Genomic DNA, 12,411 nt, shown 5'->3' with positions numbered 1-12,411 from the left:
ACAAACACTACTAACACAAAGATAAACTGAGTTTTACTGCTATACTGTTTGTAGGGGGTATGCACACTTGACCATAAGGACAGCATAAACCAGCATGTGCAGTTCCTTTTTATGATTTGACTGAATAGAAAGCAAGACAAAGTTTTTCACTGTAATTTTGTTACATGTGGCAACAATAAACCAAAACAAATGTCAAAAATGAAATTGAAAATAATCGTGGAACATTTCTAAAAATATCTCACCTAGCTCCTCCTTTTCTTCAATCATATTATCATATTGTTCTTGAAGATCCTCCAACTGTTGATCAAGTTGTCGTAGCTTGTTTTGTTTTTCTTTAAGGGTTGCCAGTGTGGCATCGAGTTCAGCCTATTAATAAAAAAGCGTTTTAATTCCAATCAATAATTATCATACTGTTATATTGCTTTTACAAATATTTTGCTTTAAAAGAAGTAGTCTTGAAGATATTTGTCGAACTTTTTGCACCGACAATTAAAATCTTATACTTTGCTCAACTTTCTTCTATCACCAGTTTGGTGTTCATCAAAAGATTCAAACCCGTCACATCCTGAAATATGGATAAGGTTTTAACTCCAAATTACCAACCAGCAGAATATTCAGCCATTCACTGAGAATAGAGGGGAACTTGGGTCTCATTATGAAACAATCATGTAGCTATACGTTCCAAAATGTTGTACTGTTACAGCCTGCCAATTCTTTAAAGGCCTAACATCAGGCAACAGCACCAGAGCCCCAGGGCCTCACAGAGCCAGAGACCCAGGTTTGAATTTGACTATGGGGTGCTGTCTGTACAGAGTTTGTGCATTCACCCTGTGACTATGTGGGTTTTCTCCGGGGGCTCCGGTTTCCTCCCACACTCCAAAGACATGCAGGCTTTTAGGCTTCTGTAAAACTAAGGCTTCTGTAGATTGTCCCTAGTGTGTAGGATAGAACTAATGTACAGGTCTGGTCAGCATGGACACGGTGGGCCAAATGGCCTGTTTCCATGTTGCATATCTAAACTAAACTAAATTAAGCTAAACTAAACAAACAATTATATTCATAATCGTCGTTCAAACAACTCAAAAATTTCATGGCATAGTTCAACTACTTAAATCTTTATTTTCATGACTTTATAGAAGTTTCACACGTTTATATTAGGTAGATGCTGAGGTAGGATTGTTGTTAGGATTATGCAGGGTGGTTCAAGAGGCTAATAAATTTCAGAAGCAGAATTAGGCCATTTGGCCCATCAAGTCTACTCCACCATTCAATCATGGCTGATCTATCTTTTCCTCTCAACCCCATTCCCCTACATTCTCCTGCATTCTCCTCATAATCCCTGACTCCCTTGCAAATCAAAAAGCTGTCAATTTCTACCTTAAAAATATCGATTGACTTGGCCTCCACAGCCATCTGTGGCAATGAGTTCTACAGATTCACTACACTCTGACTAAATAAATTCCTCCTCATCTCGTTTCTAAAGGTACATAATTTTATTCTGAGGCTATGGCCTCTGGTCCTAAATTCTCCCACCAGTGGAAACATCCTCTCCACATTCACACTATCCAGGCCTTTCACTATTCAGCAAGTTTCAATGAGGTCCACCCTCATCCTTTCAGAGTCCATCAGGTACAGGCACTGTGCCTTCAAACTCTCATCATACGTTAATCCAATCATTCCTGGGGTCATTCTCATAAACCTCTTCTGGACCCTCTCCAATGCCAGCACATCCTTCCTCAGATATGGGATCCATAACTGCTCACGTTACTTCATAATGTTGTCTGACCAGTGCTTTATAAAGCCTCAGCAATACATCTCTATTTTTGTATTCTAGCCTTCTTGAAATAAATGCTGATGGTTGATGGGAAGAAGCTGCTCTTGAATCTTGAGGTAATGCTTCTCGTCTTCTGTACCTTCTTCCCGACAGTAGCCGCAAAATAAGAGAAAGGCCAGGGTGGGTCTATGATAGCTGCCATTTTAAATGAACACTTCCTGTAGATCTCTTCAACGGTGGGGTGATCAATATCCATGATGGACTAGGTAATGTCCACCACTTTCTGGCTCCTTCATTCTTGTGTATTCAAATTACCGAACCAGGCCATGACACAACCAGTCAGTACGCTCTTCACTTTACACCTGGAGAAGTTCAGTAGAGTACTCGATAACATACTGAATCTCCTAAACCCCTGAGGAAGTAGAGGTGTTGATAAGCTTTCTTTGTGATTGCATCAATGTACTGGGTCAGGACATGCAAATGTACAGGAATTTGAAGTGCTGACATTTTGGACTCTTGGCCTGCCCTTGCTGAAGTCAACAGTCAGCTCCTTAATCTTCCTGATGATGCAAGTTTGTTGTTCTGGCACCATTCAACCAGATTATTTAACTCCCCACCTTTACTCTGGGTCACCATTCTCATTATTTGTCCAATATTGATGGTATCATTGGTGAATTTAAAGACAACATTGGAGCTGTGTCTGGCTAAACATTGTTGAGTATAGAGAGAGTTGGGGACTGAGAACTCAGCCTAGAGATTCCCCTGTGCCAATGATTGGTGAGGAGGAAATGCTGTTGCCAATTCATACTATTTGAGTTCTGCCGATGACGAAGTCAAGGATCCAATTGCATTGTAAACAGCAGAGACCCAGTTTCCTGTTTTAAATGATGAGTTTGAAAGAGTTGATAGTATTGAATGCTGAGCAGTAATCAATGAACAACAGGCTGACATGTATGTACCTGCTGTCCAAATGATGCAGAATGGAGCGGCAACAAGGCTGCATCTGCTGTTGATCCATTTGGGCAGTCTGCAAATTGATGTGAGTCCAGATCATTCGTAAAGCAGGAGTTGATTTGTCTCATAACCAACCTCTCGAAGCACTTCATCACAAAGGGCATGAGTGCCACCGGTCGGTAGCCAATAAGCCCAATATTATGGACGTTCTTTTAAAGTAGGTGGGGACCTTCAACTGTAGTCGTGTAAGATTGAAGATGAAAGTGAAAACTCCAGCACAGGTTATAAGAAAGGGACCAGGTAGACCTTCAGGGCCAGACGCTTTCTGCTGGTACACCCTCATAAAGGATCTTAATGACGTACTCAGAAATTCCAGATGCTCTCGATGAACATGACTAGGGTTTGTTGTAATGACCTTGACTCAGGCTCTTCTGCTACAGAGGTTGGTCCTCAGAGTCACTGGTGCTGATCATCCTCTGAGGCACTTTTTTTTACATTTCTTTGTACATGTCCTGGACATAGCATGGTACTTTGGCACAATTTTTAATTTTTTAAAATATTTTTTAGATTTAGATTCTACAGCGCGGAAACAGGCCCTTTCGGCCCACCAAGTCCGCGCCGCCCAGTGATCCCCGCACATTAACACTATCCTACACACACCAGGGACAATTTTTTATTTTTGTTTACATTTACCCAGTCAATTAACCTACAAACCTGCACGTCTTTGGAGTGTGGGAGGAAACCGAAGATCTCGGAGAAAACCCATGCAGGTCACGGGGAGAACGTACAAACTCCATACAGACGGCGCCCGTAGTCAGGATCGAACCTGAGTCTCCGGCGCTGCATTCGCTGTAAGGCAGCAACTCTACCGCTGCGCCACCGTGCCGCCCAAAATTGTACGACTATAAGTCAACTCCTTTTCCATATATGTTCTTGTTTCTTTAATTTCTTCAAATTCCTGCTAGCACTATTCCATAATCAGTTTAATCACTTTAATCATTAGCTCTGTCATCATCAGGGTGTCTGTGGCAGAACATCCCTATCAGTTCTCTGCTCTTCCTTTGTTCTTCTCTCACTACACTTACTGACAAGAGGAAAGTTCCTGGATTAGGATGAGGTACTGTTGGAGAAAGTGCAATTGTAATGAAGTGTAGTCCCCATCAGCAATTGTTTTACACCTCAGTCTGCAACTCAGGATCTCACAAAAATAACTCACATTCAGGGATTCTTGAGGAGTTTAACTGAACAAATCTTCGCAGATACTTTCACATTCAATGGTTCTTGAGGGTTTGACTGGACAAAGGTATCCACAGTGCATATTCTGCCCAGTACAATGAAGAAATCTATATTGCATGGATTTGTGAGGCTCCGATATGACTCAAGCAAGATACAATGGTTGCACAACCTGTTCAGGTTCACAAGTTCACAAGTTATTGGAGTCGAATTAGGCCATTCCGCCCATCGAGTCTATTCCGCCATTCAATCATGGCTGATATCTGCCTCCTAATCCCATTTCCTGCCTTCTCCCCATAACCCCTGACACCCGCTCTAATCAAGAATTTGTCTATCTCTGCCTTAAAATTATCCACTGGCTTGGCTTCCACAGCCCTCTGTGGCAAAAGGTTCCACAGATTAACTACCCTCTAACTAAAGAAGTTCTTCCTCACCTCCTTTCTAAAAGAGTGGCAGGACAAATAGAACAGAGCAGTCACAAGGCAAGTTAAATTTGAACTTAGCTATGTGCCCCATGATTGATGGAACTAAAAGTTGTCCTTTCATCTTCATTTATAAATTGTGTGTTATAATTTGAAGTCAAATTTCTAACTCACCTGAGCTCCCGCGAGTTTTATTCGTTTTGGTTCTACCTCCTTGGAAACTCGAGAATACAGATCCATGGCTCTCACCCACATACACATGGACTTACAAGCTCTTGACACTTTCTCCACTTTTTCAGGTACAAAATCTGGATTGTTAATGTATTTCTGAAGTCGTTGCAATATCTGGGGTTTAATGTTGTCTTTGTCATATTCCATGAGTTTCTTCAAGAAATTTGAATCACCAAGAACTTGTTTGGCTGAAGCCCAGTCAGGTCTATACAATAAAAAGAGAAATTTTTCAAAATAATTTGAGAAGTGAATGCACAGACCCAAGAATAAATATATAATTGTCAATGAAAAGCAAAAAAGGCATCCTTTGAAAGATCAATGATTTCAAAACCTCATCACAACTATAACATAACTGTAACAACTATAAGTGACATTCGAGAAAATTAGTTGCAGAAGATACAGACTAATAGAATTAAATTGCAATAAAAAATGTGCATCACCTCCAATTTAGCCTGTCGCAACTTGCTCTTGAAATATGTGTACACATCTCATTAAAGAGGATGCACTGTTCAGTCACCATCATCAGTGCTGATTAGTGCATTATCACACCTTCATGGATGCAGTTTCAAGAGCTAGCTCTAGCTGAAAATGACTACTGAATAAAACCGTGCTTGCAATTCTCAAAAGGGAGGTAGGTGTTCATTCCCTCCAAAAGCTTTGAAAAGCTTGTTGCAAAACTTGGTACTTTATGAAAACCTGTTTTTTGGATAATACTTTCCGGTAAAGACAAAGAAAGAGAGGGTTCTTCTTAGTCCAAAAATACATCAAGATTGGTTAGGAGGTTACAGGGAAAGAATGTAGCTGACGAAGGCAATGCCAGGTCATGAGGCCCTAAGAAATAGTAGAATTAGGCCATTCGGCCCATCAAGTCTACTCCACCATTCATTCATGGCTGATCTATCTCTCCCTCCTGACCCCATTCTCATGCCTACCCCCCATAACCTCTGACACCTGTACTAATCAAGAATCTATCTGCCTCTGCCTTAAAAATATCCATTGACAAAGAATTCTACAGATTCACCACCCGCTGACAGGCATGAAGTTCCCAGGAGATGAAGACAGTGCAGCAAAAAACTGTAGAAACAAGGAACAGCAGATGTTGGTTTACAAAACAATAGGCACAATGTGCTGGAGTAACTCAGCCGGTCAGGTAGCACCACTGGAGAACTTGAAGAGCTGACATTTCAGACTGGGAGCCTTCCTTCAGTTGTACTGCTACAGTCATCAGCAAATTTTATTTTCCCACAGCTGCACCATCACATTCCCAGAATGTTCCGTGCTTGAAACTCCCCTCACTCATTAAATAATAATTCCTATAAATACCTCCTGATACGCTGATATTTCCAACCGGAGTGAAATTGAGATATGCCAAAAATGTGTAAGGGCAGTAACCAATGTCAAATTTCAGACTGAATTCTCAAACTCATTTTTCACCTGCTGATACATATTTTCAGGCAAGAAATCAAGCAAATAATAAAAATTGAAATTGGTCCTCTGTGCTCTGATGCACAGAACATATTTTGTTGTTAATAACTGTACAATTGATGTAAGAGAATAATCCAATCTCCTCAACGTATGCCAAACCAGCATCAGCAGATTCTTGAGTCCACATTTTACTGCTCCACTGCAAAATTTCAAGTTATCCCTTCTTTGAAGAAGTTATCCTCCCATCTATGTTCTCCAGAGATGCTGCCTGACCCATTGAGTTACTCCAGCACTTTTCTTAATCCAATGTAACCTCATGCCCTTATTTCCCCCTGTAAATGAATCCTCCAAGTACACATCTACTTGTTTTTTCCAAAGTTGATTTGGAACAAATATTGGAGTCAAAAAGAGCCTAGATAGAACAGCCGGGAGCATGACAAAGAGAGAAGACTGATAGTTTAAACTTCAAACATATTAGGGTCATGAGAGAAGGGAGATAATTGGTCATAAGCAGACGGTCATCTGAGGTTCATATAATTTTTTTCTCCCAGAGGGTGTGACTTTTCTGCCCCCAAAGATTGTGGAGGCCAGATTGGTAGATATTTTTAAGGTGAAGATGGATAAATATTTGAAAGATTGAAGAATGGCGAGTTACAGGGAAACCGATGCAGAAGATGGCCCAGTGGTACAGCTCCTCTCTCACAGCTGTCAGAGCTGCTCTCTCACAGTGCCAGAGACCCAGGTTTGTTCCTGATCTTTGGTGCTACCTGTGTGGAGTTTGCACATTCTCTCTGTGACTATGCCGAGCAAGATGTCTCCCTAAACTTGTCCCATTTGCCTGTGCATGTTCCATAGACTTCTAAACCTAACCTATCCTATACGGATTACAAAGGAGGAAAGAAGATAAGACTTTATTGCCTTCCATCACAGTGGGGAATGTTAAATTTTATGTAGTTATGTGTCTTGTTGCTTTTTTTGGTATGACTTTACGGCCAAATCAAATTCTTTGTATTTTGCAAAATACACTTGGCTAATAAATTAATTACGATTACGATATTTAAACATTGTGATTGTGCCCATCTCTGCAGCTTCCTCAAGCAGCTCATTCCATATACCCACTACCCTGTCTTTAAATCTTTCCCCTTTCACCTTAAAACTAGTTTAAGATTATTTAATCAACTGAATGTAAATTTTGCAGCTACCATGATAGGATTTGAATTCATATCTATGGGTTGCTACTCTTAGTTTCTGGAGCAGTGGTGCTGTAATTTAACCTCTATGATTCATTACATTTAAACAAATAAAGCCAGAGAACCCATCTATACAGTACACAATCAGTAGAGCATTACAACGACAGTATGAATTCTTTAATTTTGAGTAATGAAACTAGAAATTATAATGCTGAAGATGAAAATGCACTAACTGGGCATGTATGGCAGTTATCACACCAATCATATGTTTCTGGTGGTTGAATGTAGTTCAGTCAACATTGATAAATTTCTAGGTATAGGAAGGAACTGCAGATGCTGGTTTACACAGAAGATAGACACTACTGGAGCAGCTCAGCAGGTCACACAGCATTTCTTAAATAGGTGACATTTCGGGTCGAGACCACCAAACCCGAAACTCTAACCATTCACCTATTTCTTTTCTCCAGAGATGCTACCTGACCCGCTGAGCTATTCCAGCATTTTGTGTCTAGCTTCGTTGATAATTTTTTATTGTCCACTAGGAGGAGTGTGGAAGAGGTTTTCAGAAAATTGATTGGAAAGATAGATGTATTCATAGTATCCACTCACTTTGCATTAAGTAGGATGCAAATGGCTTCCATGACAGTCATAACAAGATCTGGAGGCTTGGTGAATACTCTAACTTCAGATATATCTGCTTTGTCCAAAGAATCAAGGGCTTTATTTGCTGCATCCAAAGCAGGCATAGCTTCGTCAAGATCCCGTTGTGCATCATCAGCTATAGCTTGGGTCTCTGCAGCTTTTACTTTTGCTGTTGCTTCATCATCCTGTACAACTCTGCGAATCTAGCACAACCAGCAAGAAAAAACATAAATAAAATAAAACTCACATCAATAATTGAACATTATTTGATCAAAATAATATTAAAACCTATGCCATAGTGGCTACTGCGACTGAGAAATGTTCTGAGAAAAATGGGCTTCAAAGCATAAAAACTTTTAATGACCCAGATGTAAATCAGTGAATCACCAGTGTAACTCTTTTTTAAACATGTTTTGCAAAATGCTTGATCAAATCCTTCCACCAACTCTTAGCCCACCTTCCTTTTCCAAGTCTTTGACTTTATTTTTCACTCCCTTAACTTGTTGCCTTATTTTCGGCATGTCCAGATTTTAAGTTATTCTGTTAGATTTATGCTCCTGCCACTAACTTCTCTGTATGCCCCAAAATGACAAAATATCTAACCTATAATTTTTAAAACATCAGGGACTATTCCACATGTTCTCTGAGAAAGCGAAGAGGACATGAAAATGATCAGAAACAGCAATTGGGGATTCATGAATCAATAATTAACATTTGTTGTCATTCTTTAAAGTTACTGTCTTTGTCTTATTTACCTGGTCTGCCTCTGCATGGTCCACACTCAACTTTGCCATCAAAGTATTGACATCAATTGATTTCTGTTGAAGAACTGGCTCCAGAGCTGAAAGATCAATTTGCATTTTGTCTACCAACACATTAGTCTCCAGCAATTTAGTGAGACCATTCTTCACACGATCCCGAGCCTGTAGTAATATCAAAAATATTACATTTAAATCAGTCAGTATGATAATTCATAACACCCTTATCAAGGTCTATCCAGTCATACATTTCAATATTACATTTCAAATGCTTGAAGTCTTCTTATTCATCAGGTCTATCTATAAACTTCTGAGGTTTTTTATTTTCTTCTACACTTCCAAGCTTAATTTCATCAGCAAACTGGGACATTTTACCCTGTATACCCTTGCCCCAGATCATAGATGTATAACAAAAAACATTGTGGTCCTGGTACTGACCCATGGGTGAACATTATAGTTCACTCTCTTCCATTTTGAAAAAATATTGACCATTAGTTTCTGTTTACTGCCTTTAAGCTATTTTTCTTGTATTCACTGGAGTTTAGAAGGATGAGAGGGGATCTTATAGAGACGTATAAAATTATAAAAGGACTGGACAAGCTAGATGCAGGAAAAATGTTCCCAATGTTGGGGGAGTCCAGATCCAGGGGCCACAGTCTTAGAATAAAGGGGATGCCTTTTAAAACTGAGGTGAGAAGGAACTTTTTCACCCAGAGAGTTGTGAATTTGTGGAATTCTCTGCCACAGAGGGCAGTGGAGGCCAAATCACTGGATGAATTTAAGAGAGAGTTAGATAGATCTCTGGGGGCTAGTGGAATCAAGGAATATGGGGAGAAGTTAGGCACAGGTTACTGATTGTAGATGATCAGCCATGATCACAATGGCTCGAAGGGCCAAATGGCCTCCTCCTGCACCTATTTTCTATGTTTCTAGGTTTCTCAGCTGCAACTGATCTTTTAATCTTGCAAACCTGCTTTTGAACCTTCTGGAAATTAGAGTTAGGGTTAGGATTACAATCCTGGCCATGCTCTTATTTTGCTATACGATGAGGAAAATTGTACTGGAGCCTGAAAACCATGACCACCAGGTTCAAGAACAGCTTTTTCTCAGTAACCCCTTTGATTGTCAATTGACTGTATCTTTGGTGGCACTATGTACTGGTGTTTTGCACTGTTATAGTTAGTTAGTATTATGGTTATTAATTTGGTTTGGTGTTTCTGACTAATCAAAACAGATTAATTCATCAAAACAGTTCAGTTTCATCAAAAAGGATTTACTGGCTCATTACCAACTCAAACTTTTTTCAAATGCCTATTTTCTTTTTCTATTTATTTATTTTCTTTTAATTTTTTTCAGAAATCTCTAAGCGCAAGTTCAGAACACAAGATGAATATTCTGGTGTGAGTAATTCACCTCATCTTCTCTGTGGATTGTCACCTTGTCGTGGTGGAGAAGCTTATGTGGTCCTGAGATCCTGAGAGCGATGCCATCTGGAGCTATGCTCCCGGTAGGATCACCCATGGCAATAAGGTTGAGGGGGAGGACCCCGACAAAAAGCAATCCAACCAAGACCTCAACGGTGGAACAGGCGGAGGATGATGGTTGACTTTAGTGGAGCGTCACAACGGCTGGAAAGGCGGATGAAGGCTGCAGCAGAAAAGGGTCCCCGGTCATCTTGGACCATGCCACTGGATCCTGACCCAGATCTGTCAAGGACCGTGTGGTGGCTGTCTGTGCACCAGTCTCCCTACGTTAAACAAAGTCACGCACAGCGTCCTCCATAAAGGACAGTCATACTCGCTTCGAATGACTGCCGATGATGAATTCACCTCATGATTCTACCATCAATAAGACACATCAGAAATGTGATGCAACACTATATTTGTCTGGATAGGAGCAGCTTTATTAAAATTCAAGAAGGTAACACCTTAAACATTTACTCCCTCGACACTGGTGCGCACTTGCTCCAGGATACAAAGGAGTATTTGACAGTATCATCCACACCTAAGATCTCCAGATGTTGCCAGATGTTGCAGATATTCACTCCAATGAATTTCTGCCTTCCCTCTCCTCTTGTCTTTCTACTGCCATCGCGTTCTATCTTTCCTCCCTCTCCTTCTTTTACCTCTATGCTTCAGCTCATTAATGAGGATCTTTGATCCAACCTCCCCCAATTCCTTTTTCTTGAGAACATAAGAATGAAAGCCAACCATTCAGTCTGAAGAAGGGTCTCGACCCAAAACGTCACCCATTCCTTCTCTCCAGAGATGCTGCCTGTTACACCAGCTTTTTGGGTCCATATTCAGTCCCTTAAACATGTTTTTATTTATTTCTAACTTTTTAAACATTTATTTATCCTCCCTCTTTTATTCTAACACTCACCACACCAATTTTGTATAAAAATAGCTGCAAAATGTTTATTGTAACATCTGGTTTAACGTGTTTTAAGGAAATTGGAACATTGTCAGAAATTCAATTTATCTTTGTAGTTTTGAAGAAGAACTACAAAGGTTATCCTTACCGCAATTAGTTCCTTCCGTTTCTCCTCTAGCATGGACAGGTACAGATTAATCAGCTCGAGGTAAGATGTGGGTGTTGTGTAGTACCTTCGTCGCAACTCTGCATAGTATTGCTCGGCAATGTCATTAACGCTGGTATGGACTTGTACGCACATTTCAGAAAATTTATCCTTCATTTCATCACTGCCAAGGTCAATGGTTGCAAAGAAACTTCTTGATACAGAAAGAAGAGCTTCACGTGGCCACTGAAGGAAAGGAATTAACTCCATTAATTCTTTCGCATTAACCAAGAAAGAAATAGCTATACATGTTTTTATTAGTGTGGCTGACCAAATGACACTGCATGTTTGAAATACTAGCAAGTTGTAAATCATATGTTCAATTGCGGGGTTTGTGACCAAGCAAGTAGGCAATCCTGGGAGCGGGTTGACTCCACGACAGCTCACTCCACGGTAAAGTTAACAAGGATGCCTGCTAAATGTTAGGGAGTTCCTTTCTAATATATGCATTTTGAGTTCCAATAACACCATTAGGTTCTAACTGGAAATGTTCTGAACGCTCCATTTATTACCCTAATTTCTACTGCATCCTGGTAACTGATGGTCACTTGGAACTAATGGGAAGTCAGCCACTAGACTATATCAGGCCATGTTACGTTTGGAACTATTGCTAAAACTTACACCCACTAAAAACTCTTCAGATTGAATTCAAATTACAATAATGCAATTGTGGAAACATCATTACTTTAATAGGTTATTAATTTTTTTGCATTCTGGAGTTCTTTTATTTTTCCAGTTCTGGATGTTGCTGGCAAGGCCAACTTTTAATGCCATCCCAAACTGACCTTGGAAGAGTGACGGTGAACTACCTTCTTGAACCATTGCACCCTTCTGGCTCCCTGTGCGCAGGAAATTCAAAAATTTAGACCCAGCAACAATGATGGATCAGTTTTATACTTCCACTTCTTAAGTTAGGACTTGAAGGTGGTGGTGGTGCTGTCAAGTATCTGCTCCTCTTGATGAAGGAGGTCACAGATTTGGTAGGTGTTATCAGAACCTGCAGTGTATTTTGTAAATGGTATGCACAAACAGTGCTCTGGTGGCTGAGAAAGTGAATGCTGGAGTGCTGGATGGAATGCCTATTAAACGTTGCTTAGTCCTGGCTGGTGTCTTTTTTTTAGTGTAGGAGCTGCATTCTTCCAGGAAAGTGAAAGGTACACTCATGATGTGTGCCTTTTATTTGATAAAAAACTCTTTAGTGGAT

The 12,411-nt window shown here is 40.2% G+C and overlaps 1 protein-coding gene across 1 annotated transcript in view; it reads right to left on the bottom strand.

Moving 5' to 3' along the window:
- The window catches only part of dnah6 (dynein, axonemal, heavy chain 6), a 228,725-nt gene that overhangs the window by 86,928 nt on the left and 129,386 nt on the right, over positions 1–12,411 (bottom strand). The window contains exons 50-54 of the mRNA XM_078394918.1: positions 11,151–11,393; positions 8,627–8,794; positions 7,839–8,074; positions 4,558–4,819; positions 243–366 (exon numbers count right to left, since the gene is read on the bottom strand). Coding sequence (XP_078251044.1) covers positions 243–366; positions 4,558–4,819; positions 7,839–8,074; positions 8,627–8,794; positions 11,151–11,393 — 1,033 coding nt within the window. The remainder of the gene's footprint in view (positions 1–242; positions 367–4,557; positions 4,820–7,838; positions 8,075–8,626; positions 8,795–11,150; positions 11,394–12,411) is intronic.

The sequence above is a fragment of the Rhinoraja longicauda genome, chromosome 3 (genome assembly GCF_053455715.1).
Source record: "Rhinoraja longicauda isolate Sanriku21f chromosome 3, sRhiLon1.1, whole genome shotgun sequence".
Lineage (NCBI taxonomy): Eukaryota > Metazoa > Chordata > Chondrichthyes > Rajiformes > Arhynchobatidae > Rhinoraja > Rhinoraja longicauda.
The sequence above is the reverse complement of the archived record's forward strand: the minus strand, read 5'-3'. Positions and strand labels throughout refer to the sequence as shown.